The sequence below is a fragment of the Erithacus rubecula genome (genome assembly GCF_903797595.1).
Source record: "Erithacus rubecula genome assembly, contig: scaffold_356_arrow_ctg1, whole genome shotgun sequence".
Lineage (NCBI taxonomy): Eukaryota > Metazoa > Chordata > Aves > Passeriformes > Muscicapidae > Erithacus > Erithacus rubecula.
This window is the reverse complement of record NW_027635976.1, coordinates 89,009-110,696: the sequence shown is the minus strand read 5'-3', so window position 1 is coordinate 110,696 and position 21,688 is coordinate 89,009. Positions and strand designations below refer to the sequence as shown.

At 64.9% G+C, this 21,688-nt stretch overlaps 4 protein-coding genes across 4 annotated transcripts; 1 reads left to right on the top strand and 3 right to left on the bottom strand.

The window, feature by feature from the left end:
* Positions 1-1,204: 1,204 nt before the first annotated feature.
* On the top strand, positions 1,205-4,229 carry LOC306816073 (ephrin type-B receptor 4-like; the record flags this gene model as incomplete). The annotated part of the gene is made up of 5 exons (XM_079332567.1): positions 1,205-1,423; positions 2,186-2,335; positions 2,844-3,034; positions 3,448-3,645; positions 4,119-4,229. Coding segments are annotated over 5 exons (858 nt in total), but the record flags the coding sequence as incomplete, so codon positions are not given.
* Positions 4,230-4,530: 301 nt separating this feature from the next.
* On the bottom strand, positions 4,531-13,292 carry LOC306816072 (transferrin receptor protein 2-like; the record flags this gene model as incomplete). Its single annotated transcript, XM_079332566.1, is given in 20 exon segments — positions 4,531-4,543; positions 4,942-5,372; positions 5,979-6,119; positions 6,654-6,866; positions 7,479-7,563; positions 8,025-8,101; positions 8,192-8,259; positions 8,358-8,421; positions 8,514-8,596; positions 9,068-9,187; positions 9,790-9,956; positions 10,470-10,534; positions 10,536-10,607; positions 10,839-10,955; positions 11,426-11,548; positions 11,917-12,022; positions 12,116-12,250; positions 12,522-12,711; positions 12,828-13,026; positions 13,246-13,292. Coding segments are annotated over 20 exon segments (2,502 nt in total). The 5' UTR covers positions 13,279-13,292.
* A 1,258-nt stretch (positions 13,293-14,550) lies between these two features.
* Positions 14,551-18,061, bottom strand: EPO (erythropoietin; the record flags this gene model as incomplete). Its single annotated transcript, XM_079332565.1, is given in 8 exon segments — positions 14,551-15,206; positions 15,209-15,260; positions 16,222-16,383; positions 17,092-17,166; positions 17,168-17,179; positions 17,529-17,578; positions 17,581-17,688; positions 18,049-18,061. Coding segments are annotated over 8 exon segments (531 nt in total). The 3' UTR covers positions 14,551-15,147.
* Positions 18,062-20,630: 2,569 nt separating this feature from the next.
* Positions 20,631-21,688, bottom strand: LOC306816070 (ribonuclease P protein subunit p20-like; the record flags this gene model as incomplete). Its single annotated transcript, XM_079332564.1, has 2 exons — positions 21,575-21,688; positions 20,631-21,129 (listed from the first exon to the last, which is right to left on the bottom strand). Exon 2 carries the CDS (start codon positions 21,126-21,128, stop codon positions 20,631-20,633), a length of 498 nt encoding a protein of 165 aa, XP_079188690.1. The 5' UTR covers position 21,129; positions 21,575-21,688.

Sequence of the window (21,688 nt, the reverse complement as noted above, 5' to 3'; positions counted from 1 at the left end):
GGACATTGGGGACACTGGGGACACTGGGACACGGGAACATTGGGGATGATTGGGGACATTGGGGACACTGGGGATATTGGGGACACTGGGGGACATTGGGGCCACTGGGGACACTGGGGACCATGGGGACACTGGGGATATTGTGGACACTGGGGACATTGGGGACACTGGGGACACCTTGGGGACATTGGGGACACTGGGGACATTGGGGATATTGGGGACATTCAGGACATTCGGGACATTGGGGACATTGGGGACACTGGGGGGTTTGGGGTCACTGGGAGGTTTGGGGACTCTGTCCCTCACTGTCCCCTCACTGTCCCCTGACTGTCCCCTGTGTGTCCCCAGGGCCGGCAGGGCTCCCTGTCCCAGCTCCAGCTGGTGTCCCCGTGTGTCCCCTGGTGTCCCCTCACTGTCCCCTCTGTCCCCAGGGCCGGCAGGGGACCCTCCCCCAGCTCCAGCTGGTGTCCCTGTGTGTCCCTGTGTCCCCTCACTGTCCCCTGTGTCCCCAGGGCCGGCAGGGGACCCTGTCCCCGCTCCAGCTGGTGTCCCTGTGTGTCCCTCACTGTCCCCTGTGTGTCCCCAGGGCCGGCAGGGCTCCCTGTCCCCGCTCCAGCTGGTGTCCCTGTGTCCCTGTGTCCCCTCACTGTCCCCTGTGTCCCCAGGGCCGGCAGGGCTCCCTGTCCCCGCTCCAGCTGGTGTCCCTGTGTCCCTGTGTCCCTCACTGTCCCCTGTGTGTCCCCAGGGCCGGCAGGGCTCCCTGTCCCCGCTCCAGCTGGTGTCCCTGTGTCACTCACTGTCCCCTCACTGTCCCCTCTGTCCCCAGGGCCGGCAGGGGACCCTGTCCCCACTCCAGCTGGTGTCCCTGTGTGTCCCTGTGTGTCCCTGTGTGTCCCTGTGTGTCCCTGTGTCACTCACTGTCCCCTGTGTGTCCCTGTGTCCCTGTGTGTCCCTGTGTGTCCCTGTGTCACTCACTGTCCCCTGTGTGTCCCTGTGTCCCTGTGTGTCCCTGTGTCCCTCACTGTCCCCTGTGTGTCCCCAGGGCCGGCAGGGGACCCTGTCCCCGCTCCAGCTGGTGTCCCTGTGTGTCCCTGTGTCCCCTCACTGTCCCCTGTGTCCCCAGGGCCGGCAGGGCTCCCTGTCCCCGCTCCAGCTGGTGTCCCTGTGTCACTCACTGTCCCCTGTGTGTCCCCTGTGTCCCCAGGGCCGGCAGGGGACCCTGTCCCCGCTCCAGCTGGTGTCGATGCTGCGCGGGATCGCGGCCGGGATGCGCTACCTGGCCGAGGCCGGGTTCGTGCACCGCGACCTGGCCGCGCGCAACATCCTGGTGGACGCGCACCTGGTCTGCAAGGTGTCGGATTTCGGGCTGTCCCGGGCCCTGGACACACCTGGGGACAGCGACCCCACCTACACCAGCTCGCTGGTGAGACACACCTGGGGACAGGTGGGACAGGTGCGGGGGTGGGTCTCACCTGTGCAGGTGAATTGGGGTCTCACCTGGTCTGCAAGGTGTCGGATTTCGGGCTGTCCCGAGCCCTGGACACACCTGGGGACAGGTGGGACAGGTGTGGGTGGGACTCACCTGTGCAGGTGACCTCAGGCAGGTGTGGATGGTTTTTTGGGTGGATTTAGGTGGTTTCAGGTGTTTTTCGGGTCTCCCAGGTGTCTCACCTGGCCCAGGTGACTTCGGGCAGGTGTGGTTCCATTTTTGGGTGGATTTGGGCAGTTTTGGGTTTTACTGGGCAGTTTTGGAGTTCCCCGGGTGGGTTTTGGGGTTTCCCACGTGTGTTTTGGGGTTTTCTGGGCGGGTTTGGGGGTTCCCATGGGTTTTTGGGGTTTCCCGTGTGTTTTGGGGGTTTGCTGTGGATTCCTGTGTTTTCCTGGGTGGTTTTGGGGTTTCCCGTGTGGATTTGGGGTTCCCGTGGGTTTTTTGGTTTTCCTGTGGGTTTTTTGGAATCTCCCATGTGTATTTGGGGTTTCTCATGCATGTTTTAGGGTTTCCCGTGTGTTTTTGGGGTCTCCATGTGTTTTTGGGGTTTCCCGTGTGTCCCTGTGTTCTCCCGTGTGTTTTGGGGTTTCCTGTGGGTTTTCTGGGGTCCCCCGTGTGTTTTTGGGGTTTCCCTGTGGTTTTTCGGGGTGTCCCTCCCTTTTGGGGCCCCCCTGACCCCCCGGCCCGGCCTCCCAGGGCGGGAAGATCCCGATCCGCTGGACGGCGCCCGAGGCCATCGCCCTGCGCACCTTCACCTCTGCCAGCGACGCCTGGAGCTACGGGATCGTCATGTGGGAGGTGCTGAGCTTCGGGGAGAGACCCTACTGGGACATGTCCAACCAGGACGTGAGTCACCCAAAAACCGCCCCAAAACCGCCCCAAAAACCGCCCCAAAATCACCCCAAAAACCGCCCCAAAAAACCGCCCCAAAACCGCCCCAAAATCACCCCAAATACAGCACCCCAAAAACCCCAAATACAGCTTCAGGGAGAGACCCTACTGGGACATGTCCAACCAGGACGTGAGTCACCCAAAAACCGCCCCAAAACCGCTCCAAAATCACCTCAAAACCACCCCAAAAACCGCCCCAAAACCACCCCAAAACCCCAAAATTCAGTGCCCCCACACACACCTGTCCCTCACCTGTCCCAGGTGATCAACGCCATCGAGCAGGATCATTATGAGTGTTTTCCCCTCACCTGTCCCTCACCTGTCCAGGTGTTCAATGCCATCGAGCAGGATCATTATGAGTGTCCTGTCCCTCACCTGTCCCTCACCTGTCCCAGGTGATCAACGCCATCCAGCAGGATCATTATCAATGTTTCCCCTCTCACCTGTCCCTCACCTGTCCCAGGTGATCAACGCCATCGAGCAGGATTACCGGCTGCCGCCGCCGCCGCGCTGCCCGCCAGCGCTGCACCGCCTGATGCTGGACTGCTGGCAGCGCGAGCGCAGCGCCCGCCCCACCTTCCCGCACCTGGTGCGCGCCCTCGACCGCCTCATGCGCCGCCCCGAGAGCCTCCGCGTGCCCCCCGCCGAGCACAGGTGAGGGGTGCACCTGGGGGATGGGCACACCTGGGGGATGGGCACAGCTGGGGGATCAGCACACCTGGGGGATGGGCACAGCTGGGGGATTCAGCACACCTGGGGGATGGGCACAGCTGGGGGATGGGCACAGCTGGGGGATGGGCACAGCTGGGGGATGCACACACCTGGGGGATCAGCACACCTGGGGGATCAGCACACCTGGGGGATGCACACACCTGGGGGATGGACACACCTGGGGGATGGACACACCTGGGGGGATCAGCACACCTGGGGGATCAGCACACCTGGGGGATCAGCACACCTGGGGGATCAGCACACCTGGATTGATGGGGAGGGGTCCCAGCACACCTGAGTTTGCTGAGGGGGGTCCCCAAGACTTGTCTGTGACCCCTCCCCCTCTGTCCCCTTAGCTCCTCCCCCACCTGCCTGGACCAGCATGGCCCCGCCCCCAGCCCCGACCCCATCGCCGGCCCTGCCCCCACCCCTGGCCCTGCCCCCGGGCCCTCGGTGGGGGAGTGGCTGCGGGGGCTGGGCCTGGGGGGCTACGAGGAGCCGTTCCGGAGCGCCGGCGTCACCGGGCTGGAGCTGCTGCCACGGCTGCGGAGCGAGTACGGGGGGGCAGGGGGGGCGGGGGGGCGGGGGGGCGGAGGGGCTGGGGGGACCCCATATGGCTGCCGGGACAATATGGCCACCATTCCAATATGGCCGCCATTCCAATATGGCTGCCATTCCAATATAGTCACCATTCCAATATGGCCACCATTCCAATATGGCCACCATTCCAACATGGCTGCCAGTACAGTATGGCTACCATTGCAATATGGCTGCCAGCACAATATAGCCACCATTCCAATATGGCCACCATTCCAGTATGGCTGCCAGCACAATATAGTCACCATTCCAATATGGCTGCCATTCCAATATGGCCACCATTCCAATATGGCCACCATTCCAATATGGCCGCCATTGCAATATGGCCGCCATTCCAATATGGCTGCCATTCCAATATGGCCACCATTCCAATACGGCCACCATTCCAACATGGCCGCCGTTCCAAGATGACGCCCCTGTCCCCCCCCAGGGACCTGCTGCGCATGGGGGTGACGCTGGCCGGGCACCAGCAGCGGATCCTGCAGGGGGCGCAGAGCCTGCGGGGGGACCCCAAAGGGGACCCCCAGTGACGGCCCCACCCTGGCAAGATGGCCACCAGGGACCAGCGATAACGGGGGCAAGATGGCTGCCAGGACAAGATGGCTGCAGCTCCAGTATGGCCACCATGCAAAGATGGCTGCCAGCACAATATGGCCTCCAGGACAATATGGCTGCCAGGATCCACTTCAATATGGCTGCAGGGACAATATGGCCGCCAGTCCAGTATGGCCGCCATTCCAATATGGCCGCCAGGACAAGATGGCCATCATTTCAAGATGGCTGCCAGTGCAATATGGCCGCCATTCCAATATGGCTCCACCCCATTATGGGTGGGGCTGGTCTCAGGGGCGTGGCCTGCAGGCAGCCACGTGGTCGCTGGTGGGCGTGGTCACACGGTCACGTGCTTGCGATGTTTTTATTGTCCCCAATTCCCGATCGCGGCCAATAAACGCGGCTCATGCAAATGAGGGGGCGGGGCCAAGCCCCGAGGTGTCCCCAAGGCCAGCGCTGATGTCCCCACAGTCCCCAAATGTCCCCAGTGTCACCCAGGGCCACCCCCACCCCCACTGTCCCCAGTGTCCCCCCTGCCACCCCCCGTGTCCCCAGTGTCCCCAGTGTCCCCAATGCCCCCCCTGCCACCCCCAGTGTCCCCAGTGTCCCCCCTGCCACCCCCCGTGTCCCCAGTGTCCCCAATGCCCCCCCTGCTGTCCCCAGTGTCCCCTCCCCTGTCCCAGGTGTCCCCGTAACCCCACGTGTCCCTGTCCCCGCTGTCCCCAATGTCCCCAAGGCCACCCCCGCACTCCTCCCTGTTGTCCCCAGTGCCCCCAAAGCCCCCCCTGTCCCCAAAGCCCCCCCTGTCCCCGATGTCCCCACACTCCCCCATGTCCCCAAGGCCACCCCTGTCCCCAAGGTCCCCCCTGTCCCAGCTGTCCCCTGCCAGCGCCCCGGCCGTGCCACGCAGGGTCCAGGCCAGCAGGGCCAGCCGCAGCTGGACACTGTCCCCCCGTGTCCCCACCGTGTCCCTGAGTGTCCCCTGGGTGTCCCTGAGTGTCCCCAGGGTGTCCCCCCGTGTCCCCAGCTCGGCCACCAGCGCTGGCAGCGTGTGGCCGCCCCGGCCCAGCAGGATGTGGCGAAAGGGGGTGACCAGAGGGGACACGAACGGGGACAGCAGCGACGCCTCGGCCTGGGGGGGACAGGACACGGTCAGGGGACAGGAGGGGACACGGGGGGGGGACAGGAGGGGACACGGGGGACAGGACACGGTCAGGAGACAGGAGGGGACACGGGGGACAGGAGGGGACATGGGGGACAGGACACGGGAGGGGACAGGAGGGGACACGGGGGGGGACAGGAGGGGACACGGGGGACAGGACACGGTCAGGGGACAGGAGGGGACACGGGGGACAGGGGACATTCAGATGACACTGGTGACAGACACAGATGACATTCAGGTGACACACAGGTGTGACACTCAAGTGACACTCAGGTGACACAGATCACACTCAGGTGTGACTCTCAGGTGGCACAGGTGGCACAGGTCACAGGTGACACAGGTGTGACAGGTGACATAGGTGGCACAGGTGACACACAGATCACACTCAGGTGACACAGGTGACACAGGTGACAGGTGGCACAGGTGGCACAGGTGACACACAGATCACACTCAGGTGACACAGGTGACACAGGTGACAGGTGGCACAGGTGACAGGTGACACAGGTGGCACAGGTGGCCCAGGTGACACACAGATCACACTCAGGTGACAGGTGACAGGTGGCCCAGGTGACTCACGGCCATCAGCCGCGCGTTGAAGCCGCGGTTCAGCCGCTCGTTGCCGCTGTCGGATCCCGACATGTCGCGACGCAGCGCGGCCGCCGCGCGCACCACGCCCCCTCTGGCGGAGGAGAGGCACTGCAGCGACAGCCCCCGCGCCTGGGGGGCAAACGGGTTATACTGGTTATACTGGTTATACTGGGAGTACTGGTAATACCAGTCATACAGGTTAAACTGGGTTATACTGGTTATACTGGTTATACTGGGAGTACTGGTAATACCAGTCATACAGGTTAAACTGGGTTATATTGGGTTATACTGGTTATACTGGGAGGGCCCATTCTGGTCGGTACTGCCCCATACTGGTCTGTACTACCCCATACTGCCCCACACTGGTCTATACTGGTCTGTACCAGTCTATACTGGTCTATACTGGTCTGTACTGTCCCGTACCAGTCTATACTGGTCTATACTGGTCTGTACTGTCCCGTACCGGTCTATACTGGTCTATACTGGTCTATACTGTCCCGTACCTGTCTATACTGGTCTATATTGGTCTATACTGTCCCGTACTGGTCTATACTGGTCTGTACTGGTCTGTACTGCCCCACACTGGTCTGTACTGGTCTATACTGGTCTATACTGCCCCACACTGGTCTGTACTGGACTATACTGGTCTGTACTGGTGCGTACCTGCAGCGGCGCCAGCTGCCGCACCAGCGCGTCCCCCAGCGCCGCGGGCTCCAGCGGCAGCCGCGGGTCGTGGCCCAGGCGCAGCAGCAGCTGCGCGGCCACCGCGGCCACCGCGCGGGCCAGCGCCGGCAGCCGCCCCCGCAGCCGCCACCCCAGGAACCGCAGAGTGTCCCCCGCTGTCCCCAGAACCGCGCGCGGGCCGCCGGGGGACACCTGCGACACGGGACACGGAGGGGACATTGGGGACAGGGGACAGTGGGGGATTGGGGACATTGGGGACAATGGGGATACTGGGGACAATGGGGACAATGGGGTCACTGGGGGGATTGGGGACACCTAGGGACACGGGACAGGGGACATTGGGGCAGATTGGGGACATTGGGGACATTGGGGACAGAAGGGGAATTCGGGACACTGGGGACACTGGGGACACTGGACAGGGGACATTGGGGACATTGGGGGATTGGGGACATTAGGGACACCTGGGGACACGGGACATGGGGACATTGGGGGGGACTGGGGACACTGGGGGACATTGGGGGGGATTGGGGACACTGGGGGACATTGGGGGACACTGGGGGGATTGGGGACATTGGGGAACATTGTGGGATTGGGGACAGGGAACAGTGGGGACACTGGGGGGACATGGGGACATTGGGGGGATTGGGGACATTTTTGGGGTCGCTTTTAGGAACATTTTCAGGGACAGATTTGGGGACATTTGGGGACTTGGAGGACATTTGTGTGCAATTTATGTGACACATTTGGGGACATTTTTTGGGATATTATTTGGGGACATTTTTGGGGACAGTTTCGGGGTGGCACCTCCTCGAAGCCGAGCTCCAGCGCCGGGACCCCCGCGGCCGCCGTGAAGGGAAACGCGCCCGAGTCGGGGGAGAGGGGGCGGATCCTGGGCAGGTGGGGCAGGTGAGGGACAGGTGAGGGACAGGTGAGGGACAGGTGTGCTGCAGGTATTCCCACAGGTGTATCCCAGCTGTGCCCAAGTGTATTCAGGTGTGCCCAGGTGTATCCCAGGTGTATCCAGGTGTATTCCAGGTGTATCCAGGTGTGCTCAGGTGTGTCCCCAGGTGTATCCAGGTATGCTCAGGTGTATCCAGGTGTATCCCAGGTATCCCCAGGTGTATCCAGGTGTCTCCCAGCTTTGCCCAGGTGTATCCCAGGTGTATCCCAGGTGTATCCGGGTGCTCCCAGGTGTCTCCCAGCTGTGCCCAGGTGTATCCCAGGTGTATCCAGGTGTGCCCAGGTGTATCCGGGTGCCCCCAGGTGTATCCCAGGTGTGTCCAGGTGTATCCAGGTGTGCCCAGGTGTGCCCAGGTGTGTTTCCCAGGTGTTCCAGGTGTTCCCACTCACACGTCGCTCTCCCAGCCCCGCCCCGGCCGCGTCAGCTGCTCCAGGAGGCTTTTCCCGCCCTCGTTCGGACTCTCCACCTGTTGTGGGGTTTTTTTTGGGGAGGGGTCAGGCGGGGGTCGATGGGGGGGGAGGGTCCGCCCCTCCCCACCCTCCCGCCCCTCCCCCACCTGCTCCAGCGCGCTCTCCACCAGGTTCACCAGGGTGGGGCTGGTCCGGACCACGAACCGGTCGCCACCTGGGTGGGGGGAGGGGTCAGGGGGGTGGGGATGGGGGAGGGGCGGGCACACCCCTCCCCCCATCCCAGAACCGCCCCGGGGTGGGGGAGGGGCGCACCCAGCACGGCGCGGTCCAGGCTGATGTAGGCGGCCACCTTGGTGTGCAGCAGCTCGGGGTAGCCCTGCGACCCCCGCGGGGGGAGGGGAGGGGTCACCGGGGTCACGGTGGCGCGGGGGGGCGGGGGGGGGGGGGGGGGAGGGGCGGGGCCGTCACCTCCAGCCACTCGGTGGCCCCCAGGTGCCCGAACTCGCCCCCGTCCCAGCTGACGAAGAGGAGGGTGCGGCGGAGCTGGAACCCTGGGGGGAGGGGCGGGGGGGGGAGGGGTCCTGGGAAACTTCCCCTCCCCCCAGGACCCCTCCCCAATTGACTCCCTCTGAAATTTCTCCTGATTTTTGGAACCCGCCCCAAACCCCCAAATTCCCCAGTTTAAACCCCTCCCCAATTTAAGGGTAACCCCGGAATTTTGGAGACCCTCCCCCATTTATTCAGTCTGGAATTGTCATTTTTGGGACCCCCCCCAACCCCAAATTGCCCCAATTCCAGCCCCCCCCCCAACTTTGGACTCCTTCCCCATCGATTCCCTCTGAAATCCTGAATTTGGGATCCCCCAAACACCCAAATTCCCCAGTTTTAGCTCCTCCCCCATTTAGGCCCCACCCCCTTTGCCACGCCCCTCACCCTCGCGGCCAATGGCGGCGAAGAACTGCGCCAGCTCCAGCAGGAGGGCGGAGCCCCCTTAGCCCCGCCCCCTTTGCCACGCCCCTCACCCTCGCGGCCAATGGCGGCGAAGAACCGCGCCAGCTCCAGCAGGAGGGCGGTGCCCACGCCCGAAGCCGCCGCCCCCGGGCCCAGCGAATCACGACGAGCGCCCACAATGACGTAACGGTCTGGGCGGGGCCGGTCAGGGAGGCCACGCCCCACTCCGGCCACGCCCCTTTAGAGCCCCTCCTATTGGCCACACTCCCAAAAAAGCCACACCCAAATGACCACACCCAAAAAAAGAGACCACACAACTGACCACACCCAAAACTGCCACACCCAATGACCACACCCAAAATGACCACACCCAAACTGCCACCCCAATGACCACACCCAAAACGCCCTCATCCCACTGACCAAACCCGCTGACCACACCCCAAAATGACCACAGCTTGCTCGACCACTCCCACTGACCACACCTGAAAAATGACCACACAAAAAGAGCCAACCCCCAATGACCACACCCAAATGACCACACCCAAATGACCACACCAAAACAGATCACTTCAAACTGACCACACCTGCTGCCACACCCAAATGACCACACCCAAAAATGAGCACTCCTCAAATGACCACACCCAAAACAGCCAAACCCTAAAATGACCACACCCAATGACCACACCCAAATGACCACACCCAAGCCAGATAAACTACAAACTGACCGCAACCCACTGCCACACCCCTTTAGCCCCGCCCCGTTTGGCCCCGCCCCCTTGGCCCCGCCCCTCACCGGGCTCCAGCCGCCCCCTGAGCGCCCCAAAAACGCTGGTGAGGGTCCCGGGGCGCGTCCCCTCCCCCGCCCGCAGCAGCTGCAGGCGCCGCCCCCCCGGGGGGGGCGAGGAAGAGCAGAGACCCCCCGGCAGCCAGCGCGGGGGGGCGGGGGGGCCCCCCAAAAACCTGCAACGGGGAGGGGCTTAGGGACCCAAAATCCTGGAATTCTGGGGTGATTTTTAGGGTGGTTTTAGGATGGTTTTAGGGGTGACTTTTGGGGTGATTTTAGGCAAATTTCGGGGTGGTTTGGGGAAGGTTTCAGGGTCATTTTTTCTGGATGATTTCAAGGTGATTTTTGGGGTGATTTTCGGGGTGATTTTGGGCAGGTTTTATGGTAATTTTTGGGATGATTTCAGGGTGATTTTTTTGGGTGATTTTCAGGGTGATTTTGGGCAGGTTTTATGGTGATTTTTGGGGTGATTTTTAGGGTGATTTTGGCCAGGTTTTATGGTGATTTTTGGGTAATTTTAGGGTGTTTTTTGGGGTGATTTTAGCATGTTTTCAGGGTGATTTTTGGGGTGATTTCAGGGTGATTTTAGGATGATTTCAGGGTGATTTTTAGGGTGATTTTTGGGATGATTTTGGGATGATTTTAGGATGATTTCGGGCAGGTTTTTGGGTGATTTTGGGGCCCCTCACCGCATCAGCCTCGCGGCCGTGTTGGCGCTGATGGGGTGGGCGGGGATCGGGGGCACCCCCGGGGGGGGCCCGGGGGGGGGCGCGGCCGCTGAAGGAGGGGAACCCCCGGCTGAAGGGGTCCCCCAGACCATCCTGCACCTGCGGGGCAAATCAGAACCAAAAAACACCCCAAAAATAACCAAAAATATCCCAAAATACCCCCAAACCATCCTGCACCTGCGGGACACGCCAGACTCCAAAAACCCCCCAAAATATTCCCCAAATCCCCCCAAAATAAACCCCAGACCCCCGACCTCCCCAAAAACCCCCTTAAATTCCCCAAATCCCCTCAGACCCCCCCAAATCCCGCCAAACCCCGCTCCCACTCACGTGCACCGTCACCGCCGTGTCCCCGCCCAGGGCGGGGTCGCCCCCCGGCCCGGCCGTGTCCCGGGGGTCGGGGTACAGCAGGACCCCCACGGCCCCCGCCCCCGCCGCCGCCTGGACCTGCGCCCCAAAATCGGGCTGGGGTCCCTGATCCCAAATCGGGCTGGGGTCACAAATCCCCTCCCCACGCGCCCCAAATCGGGCTGGGGTCCCTTAACTCGGCCCCAAATCGGGCTGGGGTCCCTCACCCCAAATCGGGCTGGAGTCCCTCACCCCAAATCGGGCTGGGGTCCCCCCTCCTCCTCCCACCTGTGCCCCAAGTCCGGGTTGGGGTCCCCCCATCCTTAAATTTGGGGTTGGGTCCCTCTATCCCCTCCCTTCACCCCCAAATTCGGGTTGGGGTCTTCCTCCCTTCCACTCCCCCTAAATTTTGGGTCGGGGTCCTCCCTCCCCTCCCCTGAGCCCCCAAATTCGGGTTGGGGTCCCTCCCATCCCAAAATTCGGGGTTTGGGGTCCTCTTCCCCCTCCCTTCAAGTCCAAATTTGGGGTTGGGGACCCCCCTCACTCCATCCCCAAATTTGGGGTCTCACCTGCTGGGCGGGGCTGCCCCGCCCCAGCCGCAGCAGCATCACGTGACCGCGGGCCGAGACCCCCCGCGCCCGCAGCTCGGACAGGTCCTGGGGGCGGCCGAAGTGGCCGTAGACCAACCCCCCCTGCGGCCGGAGGCAGCGGTCAGTGCTGGGCAGGGGGTACTGGTCAGTGATGGTCAGTGATGGTCAGTGATGGTCAGTGATGGTCAGTGATGGTCAGTACTGGTCAGTGATGGTCAGTGATGGTCAGTGATGGTCAGTACTGGTCAGTGGTCAGTCAGTGGTCAGCGGTCACTGGTCAGTGATGGGCAGTGATGGGCAGTGATGGTCAGTCAGTGGTCAGTGGTCACTCACCATGGTGTTGTCGGACACGCTCCAGGCACAGAAAGGAATGGTCAGTGATGGTCAGTGATGGTCAGTGATGGTCAGTGGTGGTCAGTGGGGGTCAGTACTGGTCAGTGGTCAGTGGTCAGTGGTCAGTGGTCACTCACCGTGGCGTTGCCGGACACGCTCCAGGCACAGAAAGCTTCGGGGTCCAGCGGGAGCTGCTCGAGCTCCTCCCCCTCCGGCCCCACCCAGCGCAGAGTGACCTCACCCCTGGGTCAAAGGTCAGAGGTCAGAGCTCACCCCAAATATGCTCCAACCCCTCCAATGACCCCTGGCCCCTCCCCCCTTGGCCCCGCCCCTTACCTCACCGGGAGGGGGAGGGGCTGGGGGCGGCTCCAGGCCCGGCTTAGCCCCGCCCCTGCCAGGGCGCTCAGCACCGATTGGGCCAGAGCCCGGCCACGCCCTGACCCCGCCCCGTGCGGGGCCGCACTGACCTCCCTGCGGACACGGGGACTGGTCAGTAGTGGTCAGTGATGGTCAGTGATGGTCAGGGATGGTCAGTGATGGTCAGTGATGGTCAGTGATGGTCAGGGATGGTCAGTGATGGTCAGTGATGGTCAGTGGTGGTCAGTGATGGTCAGGGATGGTCAGTGCTGGTCAGTGATGGTCAGTGCTGGTCAGTGATGGTCAGTGATGGTCAGTGACAGTCAGTACTGGTCAGTACTGGTCAGTACTGGTCAGTACTGGTCAGCGGTCAGTGGTCACTCACCTGACCCACGCCTCCACCCTCTCATCCGACAGGTGGCGCCGCAGCAGCTCCCGCAGGCGGGGCCGGGGGGGCGGAGCCTCCGCGTTGGCCCCGCCCCAAACCCCATCAGGGGCGGAGCCTGCAGACACTGGCCCCGCCCCCAGCGCCCCGCCCCCCCGCGGGGAGTGACCAATCCCGGCCAGCAGCAGCCCTGGGGGCGGGCCAGAGGGGGCGGGGTTAAAGGGGCGTGGTGGGTGGGATTCTGGGGGACACTGGGATGAACTGGGATGAACTGGGATGAACTGGGATGAACTGGGGGTCCCGTACCCAGTAAGAATCCAGCAGCCGCTCCCAGCGCCAGGGTCGCCAAGGGGTGGAGCCAGGGCCGGGTCCGGGGGCGGGGTCTGCGCTGGGGGCGGGTCCGGGGGCGGGGCAGCCGCACCATTGGCTCCGCCCCCTCCTCGCCCCCCTCCCCCCCCCGGGGGTCCCTGTGCCGGGAATAGGACACGGGACCCCCCCCGGGGGGCTGCGGGCCCGCTCAGGGGGGGCTGGATTTGGGGAGGGGGTCCCCAAAATCGGGGGGGTTTGGTGGGATCCCGCCCTCCCACTTTGGGAGGAGGGAGCTCCAGACCCCCACCCCAATTTTGGGGCAGGACTCCTCCTCCCACCCAATTTGGGGAAAGGGGGGAGGGGGGGTTCCAGACCCCCCCTCAAATTTTTGGGGAGGGGGAGGGGGGGGCTTTACCCGCACACCGAAGCAGCGTCTGAGCGTCTCCATGGCAACCGGGGGGGAATTTGGGGAGGGGGGTCCTGAAAGGGGTGGGGGAGGGTCCGGGGGAGTATCAGAGGATCCCAGAATCAATTTTGGGGCAGGAATTCCCCGATTTTGGGGCTGGAATTGCCGGATTTTGGGGCAGGAATTGCCGGATTTTGGGGCAGGAATTCCCGGATTTTGGAGCAGGAATTCCCGGGATTTAGGAGCAGGAATTCCCGGGATTTTGGTGCAGGAATTCCCGGGATTTTGGTGCAGGAATTCCCGGGATTTGGAGCAGGAATTCCCGGATTTTGGTGCAGGAATTCCCGGGATTTCGGAGCAGGAATTCCCGGGATTTTGGGGCAGGAATTCCCGGATTTTGGTGCAGGAATTCCGGATTTTGGAGCAAGAATTCCCGGGATTTTGGTGCAGGAATTCCCGGGATTTTGGAGCAGGAATTCCCGGATTTTGGGAGCAAGAATTCCCGGATTTTGGAGCAGGAATTCCCGGATTTTGGGGCCGGAATTCCCGGGGTTTAGGGCTCTCTGGGACGGTCTCTGGAGTCTTTGGCGTCTCTGGGGGTCCCCGGGGTGTTTTGGGGGTCTCCCTGGGGGTTTTTGGGGGTCTCCAGGTGCCGCAGTTTCTCCCCGTTCCCCCCCCCCCCTCCCAAAATCCAGACTTTGCCCCCGGCCGGACTTTGCCCCTCCCCCACCCCAAACCTGCGTCCCCAAAACCCCCCCGAGCCCCTCCTTGGTCACCCCCAAACCTCGCCACCCCCCCGAGCCCCCCAAAACATCCGGAACCCCCAAAATCCTCCAAAATCCCCCCAAATCCCCCCAAATTCAGGGCCCCGCTCACCCGCGGCCGCCGGACCCGCTCTGGCCCCGCCCCCCTCAGGTGAGAAAAGGGGGCGTGGTCGATAATGAGTGGGCGTGGCTGATAATGAGCGGGTGTGGTCAGATGGGCGGGGTTTGCTCGGGGGGCGTGGCCAGCAGAGGCCCCGCCCCGGCGCCGCCGAGTCCTGGTGGGCCATTGGCCACTGGCCGGGGGTTTGGGGGTTTTGGGGGGCTCCAGGGGATTTTTGGGGGGCTCCAGGGGATTTTTGGGGGTCCCGGGGATTTTTGGGGGGCTCCAGGGGATTTTTGGGGGTCCCTGGAATTTTAGGGGGGCTCCAGGGGATTTTTGGGGGTCCCGGGGGTTTTTGGGGGGCTCCAGGGGATTTTTGGGGGTCCCGGGGATTTTTTGGGTCCCGGTTTTGGGGTCCCGGCGCAGCAGCCTCGGGGGTCTCTATCATAAATACTCTCGTGTTTGCATTAAGTTACATGGGAGGGGGCGGGGTCTCCCCTGAGTGACAGCTGTCAGTCAATCACCCGCAGGCGCGCAGGCGGGAGGGGGATGATTGGCAGCTGTCAATCACCTGCCGGCACGTCCAACGTGCCGGGGGGAGGGGAGGGGGGAGAGTGACGGCTCCTGATGCTGGTGATTGACAGCTGTCGGCGCTGGTGATTGACAGCTGTCATTCCTGGTGACCGAGAGCAGTCGGCGATGATTGACAGCTGTCTCCTGCGATGATTGACAGCTGTCTCAGCTGCTGATTGACAACTGCCTCTGGCAGTGATTGACAGCTGTCTCTGGCAATGATTGACAGCTGTCTCTCACGATGATTGACAGCTACCTCTGGCAGTGATTGACAGCTGTCTCTGGCAATGATTGACAGCTGTCTCTCGCGATGATTGAAAGATGTCTCTGGCAGAGATTGACAGCTGCCTCTGGCAATGATTGACAGCTGTCTCTGGCAATGATTGACAGCTGTCTCTCGCGATGATTGACAGCTGACTCCATCAATGATTGGCAGCTGCCTCTGGCGGTGATTGACAGCTGCCGGAAGTGACGTCACCGCGGGCAGGTGTCCGCCAGGTAGAGCCGCACCTTCCCGCGCAGGAAGCGGCTCAGGACCCGAGGAGCCGCGGGAGGGTCCGGACCCGAACGGGGGCGGGGGGCGGGGCCTGCGGGAGGGGCGGGGTCAGACCGTGACCCCAAAAACTCCCAAAAACCAACCCAAAATCCCCCAAAAAAGCAACCCCCCAAAAACCCCCAAAAATCCAAACCCCAAAAATGCCCCAAAACCCCAAACCCAGACCCGAGCAGGGCAGGGACCACCAGGTCTACCCGCGGCAGCCCCGCCAGGCTCCGAACCCCAAATCCCGGTTCAGTCCCGGTTCAGTCCCGGTTCTAGCCCGGTTTACCCGCGGCAGCCCCCGCAGCAGCCCCGCCAGGCTCCGCGCCCCCAATCCCGGTTCTATCCCAGTTCTGTCCCAGTGCTGTCCCGGTTCTGCCCCGGTTCTGTCCCAACTCAGTCCCGGTTCTATCCCAGTTCAGACCCGGTTCTGTCCCGGTTCAGTCCCGGTTCAGTCCCGGCTCTAGCCCGGTTTACCCGCGGCAGCCCCCGCAGCAGCCCCGCCAGGCTCCGCGCCCCCAATCCCGGTTCAGTCCCCGGTTCAGTCCCGGTTCTGTCCCGGTTCAGTCCCGGTTCTATCCCGGTTCTATCCCGGTTCTATCCCGGTTCAGTCCCGGTTCTGTCCCGGTTCAGTCCCGGTTCAGTCCCGGCTCTAGCCCGGTTTACCCGCGGCAGCCCCCGCAGCAGCCCCGCCAGGCTCCGCGCCCCCAATCCCGGTTCAGTCCCGGTTCAGTCCCGGTTCAGTCCCGGTTCAGTCCCGGTTCTATCCCGGTTCTATCCCGGTTCTATCCCGGTTCAGTCCCGGTTCTGTCCCGGTTCAGTCCCGGTTCAGTCCCGGCTCTAGCCCGGTTTACCCGCGGCAGCCCCCCGCAGCAGCCCCGCCAGGCTCCGCGCCCCCAATCCCGGTTCAGTCCCGGTTCTATCCCGGTTCAGTCCCGGTTCTATCCCGGTTCAGTCCCGGTTCTATCCCGGTTCTAGCCCCGTTTAACCTCGGTTCTATCCCGGTTTACCCGCGGCAGCCCCCGCAGCAGCCCCGCCAGGCTCCGCGCCGCTCCGTACGCCCGGTCCAGGCTGGGCCGGACCCGCGGCTCCCGCAGCAGCTCCCGCGCCCGCAGCACCGCGGCCACCAGCGCCGCCTGCCCACCGGCCACCTCCCGGCCGCGGGCGCCGGCCCTGGGAACACGGGGACACGGGGGTCAGCAGGGACCCGGCCCGCCCCCATCTCCCCCGCTTTTCCGCTTTTTCCCGATTTTTTCCCGGTTTTTCCCGCCCGTTTCTCTCCATCCCTGCGTGTTTCTCCCGTTTCTCCCGGTTCCAGCCCAGTTTCTCCCATTCCAGCCCAGTTTCTCCCATTTCTCCCGGTTCCTCCCCCATTTTGCCACTTCCCCTTCCTTTCCCTTCCCAGTTTCCCCACTTTCCCCAGTTTCTCCCTGATTTTCCGTGTTTCTTCCCTGCTTTTCCCTCTTTCTCTGTTTCGCCTCATTTTCCCCAATTTTTCTCCTGGTTTCTGCCAGTTCCCCCAGTTTCTCCCAGTTTCCCCCAATTTCCCTCACTTTCACCCAATTCTCTGTGATTTTTACCCATTTTCCTGTGCTTCTCCCCACTTTTTCCACTTCCCCAGTGTTTTTTCCTCATTTTCCAGGATCTCCTCCCAAATTCCCCCATTTCCCTGTGGTTTTTTTTTCCTGTTTTTTCCCAGTTTTCCCCTTTTTCTCCCCGTTTTTCCCATTTCCCTGTGGTTTTTTTTCCTGTTTTTTCCCAGTTTTCCCCTTTTTCTCCCCGTTTTTTCCCATTTCCCTGTGGTTTTTTTCCCTATTTTTCCCCATTTCTCTGTCTCTTTCCCGATTTCCCCGTTTTTCTCCCCGTTTTTTCCAACTCACGTCCAGGCTCCTCCAGAGGTTGAAGTTGACGCCGGGGTCGGGGACAGCGAGGGGCTCGGGGAGGTCACAGGGGGGGGCCGCACCCGGCCTGGGGGGGGGACATGGTGACCCCGGGGGAGGCGGCGCGGGGACCCCCGAGACCTCCCCGACCCCCCGCGGGTGTCCCCGTGTCCCCCCACGATGTCCCCGTGTCCCCCCACGATGTCCCCGTGTCCCCCCACGATGTCCCCGTGTCCCCGAACCCCTACGGGGGTCCCGATCCCCCCTCTCACCAGCCCCATCTTTGGCGTCACGCCCCCCCCCAGATGTCCCCAAGTCCCACCGTGTCCCCGCGCCCCCCTCGTGTCCCCACGCCCCCCTCGTGTCCCCGCGTCCCCCTCGTGTCCCCACGCCCCCCCCGATGTCCCCACGCCCCCCGTGTCCCCGCTCGCTCTCACCGCCCCCCGCTCGGCCTCGCGCGCCTCCAGGATGAAGCGCTCGATCACTCGGGGTCGCAGAGCGGGGGGGGGCTCTCGGGGGGGGGCTGGGGGCGCCCCGGGACCCCCAAAAGCTGCAGCAGCAGCAGCAGCAGCAGCAGCAGCAGCGGCGCACACAGCCCTGGGGAGGGGGGACACGGGGGGAGGGGGGGGTCAGCGACCTCCACGTCCCGCGGGGGACACGGGGACAACGGGGATGGGGGGGGGGGGCTGGAGTGCCGGGGGGGACCCCCAAAACCGACGGGACCCCTCCCCAAAAACCGGCGTGCGTGGGACCCCCCTCCTCACCTGAGTCCCAGCCGGACACCTGTGCCGGACACACGGGGACCCCCCCGGCCACGCGGGACCCCCACCCCAGAACCCCCCTTTACCTGCGACCCCCGCCCCTCCCCGCCTAACACGTGAGTGTCCCCCCCACCCCCTCCCCCGCACACCTGGATCACTCCCACCCCCCCGGGATGCGCGCCCCCTCCCCACTCACCCGCCGCCCCCATCGCCCGCCGCTCATGGCCCGGGGGGGTCCCTGGTGGCCCGGGGGTCCCTGGTGGCCCCGGGGCTGCCGCCGTCCCCGCGCCGCGTCCCCCGGCCCCGGCCCCGGTTAATGTTTGATCCGAGGGGCCGCGGGGCCGGAAGGGCCCTTGGGGGGGGGGGGGGTTTCCATCCGCTCCCCCCCCTCGCCCCCCCCATCCCCCCCCCAGGCCGTCGAGGAAAAGGCCGCGCCGGCCGCAGCACGTCGGCCGCTGGCCACGGGCCACCCCCGGGGCTGGGCACGGCGCCGGAGAGGCGGGGGGACACGGGGGGGACACGGGGGGGACAGGGACACGGGGGTGGGGGTTGGGAATGGGTGGGAGCATGGGGGAACACGGGGGGACACGGGGGGGACAGGGACGTGGAGAGATGTGGGACACAAGGGGGACACGAGGGGGACACAGGGACGGGAGCGACACGCGAGTGACAGGGACAAGGGGACCTGGGCATGGAGCGGTGGGGACAGGGGGACACGGAGACGACAAGGAGGGGACACGGAGGGGAGACAGGGACACGGGGACGGGAATAGGGGACACGTGGGGGACACAGAAGGGACACGGGGACAGGGACACGGCGGAGCAAAAGGGGGTGACTCAGGGATGGGGACCTGGGCATGGAGCAATGGGGACACGGGGACAGTGTGGGGACACGGGGACAAAATGGGGACACGGGGACAGTGTGGGGACACGGGGACAGTGTGGGGACACGGGGACAAAATGGGTACACGGGGACAAAATGGGGACACGGGGACAATGTGGGGACACGGGGAAAGGAGCTGGAGGTGAGGACGGAGGGTCCGGGATGAGGGCGCGGGCACAGAATTGGGGACAGGGGGACACCCTGTGGAGTTGGGGACACGCGGGGAACAGCGGGATGGGGACACGGGGACAGAGGAGGGGACATGAGGACGGGGGACACGGGGAAAGTGAAGCACCGCGGGGACGGCGCCATCGGGACAGCCTGGGGACAGGGACACGGGGACACCCCCGGGCCGTGGGAGCGCGGTGACACCCGCGGGGCCACACGCGCGGGGACACGGGGACGCGCCAGGCCGGGGGATCCCGGGATCCCGCGGAAGCGGCCGAACAATGGGGCAGCGTCACTGTCGCCGTCACTGTCCCCGTCCCCAGCGCCAGCGCGGCCCCGGGGGCGGCCCCGGGGACCCCCGAGGAGGGGAGGGGACGCGGGGAGGGGACACACGGACACGGGGGACACACGGGGGACGCGGGGGACGGGGGGGGACACACACGGGGGGGGGCGCGGGAGGTGACACGAGCAGCCGCGGACACGGAGCGGGATGGAGGCGACACGGGGGACTCGGGAGGGACCCAGGTGACACGGGAGGTGACACGGGGGGTGACGCGGGCCCCCTGCCAGGCCGTACGTGCGGCTCCGCACAGCCCGGCCGCGGCTCCGGCGCCAGCGGGGCCAAAGGGCACCCGGGGGCGGGGGGACGGCGACAGCGGCGTCACGGACACAGCCGGGTCCCCCCGTGGCACCCGGGACTCCCCCGGCCGGACCTCCCCCGCACGGCCGGGACCAGCCGGGAACGGGGGCTGCGCACCTGGGGGACACCTGGGGTCCCCCGAGTCACCTGGAGTCCCTCCGGGTCACCTGGGGTCACTTGAGCGTCCTCCCGGGTCACCTGAGGGCTCCCCTGGGTCACCTGGGAGCCCCTCGAGTTACCTGCGGGTCACCTGGAGTCCCCCCCGGGTCACCTGCCATCCCTGTCGGTCCCTTTTATCACCTGGGTGTCCCTTTTATCACCTGGGTGTCCCTTTTGTCTCCAGGCCTCCCCTCATTTTCCCACCTTCCCTTCCCCGTTTAATGTCCCCAGTGTCACCTGAACCCCCCACGTCACCCAAATTCCCAAAATTCTCCCCCGTGTTCCCCTCCTGACCACCCCAGCCACCCCCCATCCCTGTCCCCTGGGTCCCCCATTGTCACCTGGGGCTTTCCTGCCCCAAATGTCACCGATGACGAAGAGGAAGCACCAGTCCCGCCCCCCCCCCCAACCTGCCCCAAAATCCCCCCCAAAAATCCCCCGAGGCGTCGCTGCTGCTTGCCACCGGCTTTATTCGGGTGTCACATCCCCCCAAAGTCCCCGAGGCGGCTGCGGGTGACATCGGGGACATGGCGCTGGCCCCGTTGGTGGCATCACCCCGTGTCCCCAAAGCGTTGGTGGCGACGGGTCACGGTGTTCCCAAAGCCACCCGTGGTGACATCAGGCTCTGGGCGGTGGCACCTCGCTGTCCCCAAGCCCTTGGTGACATCAGGCTCTGGGCGGTGGCACCTCGCTGTCCCCAAACCCGTGGTGACATCAGGCTCTGGGTGGTGGCACCTCGCTGTCCCCAAGCCCTTGGTGACATCAGGCTCTGGGCGGTGGCACCTCGCTGTCCCCGCTCCGGTGCCCCGGGGGTGTCCCCAAGCCCTTCTGTCGCCAGTCCGGGGGGGGGGATTTCGGGGGTGTCCCCGTAAAAGCGACAAGCGCCGCACAGCGAGTGTCCCCCCGCATTTCGGGGACCCGCAGGCCGGTCAGGCGCAGGGCGCCTCGCGGCAGAGGCGGATGTGGATGGCCGAGTTGTGTCGCGGCGTGTCGCCGCTGTCGCCGCTGTCGCCGGCGCGGCGGGGCGGGCGCAGCGGCACCGAGGAGGTGCTGGCGTGCAGCCGCAGCGCTCCGCCCGCGCCCGCCGCCAGCTGCAGCGCCAGGTTGATGGTGCGGGGCACGGCCAGACCCAGCCCGTGCAGCCGCAGCTCGCCGGGGGCACCGGGGGCACCGGGGGCACCGGGAGCGCCGAGCAGCCGCTGGCAGCGCCGCAGCTGCGCCCGGAAATCCGAGCGAGACGTCACGAACACGTCATTGCCGCCGGCAGCGGCACCGGCAGCGGCACCGGCACCGGGAGCGGCACCGGGGGGAAGCGGGGCCGGGGCTGCGCTGGGGGCGGGGCCCCGGCAGCGGCGGCGGCGGGGGGGGGGCGGCCCGGGGAGCCCCCCCGGGGGAGGGGACGGAGCAGCGGGGCGGCCCGAGGACATTCTGGGGGGAGAAATGGGGAGGGGGCGTCAGGGACGGGACCACCAGCCCCGGGACCCCCCCCCCGCGGAACCTTCCCCACTCAGAGACACTCCCAGACCCACCGTGACCCCTCCAAACCCACCGTGACAACCCCCAAACCCACCGTGACCCCCCAAACCCACCGTGACCCCCCAAACCCACCGTGACACCCCCCAAACCCACCGTGACCCCCCAGACCCACCGTGATCCCCCCAGACCCACCGTGACCCCCCCCCAGACCCACCGTGACCCCCCAAACCCACCGTGACACCCCCCAAACCCACCGTGACCCCCCCAAACCCACCGTGACCCCCCAGACCCACCGTGACACCCCCAGACCCACCGTGACACCCCCCAAACCCACCGTGACCCCCCATGACCCCTGATCCTCCCGGGACCCCTCCCCAAATTCCGCCCCCCGCCGCACCTCGCGCGTCCCGCGCTGCCGGCGCTTCCGCCCAGAGGCCACGCCCCATGTGAGGCCACGCCCCCGTGGAGCCGCGCTCAGCCAAGCACCGCCCACATTAAACCACGCCCCCCC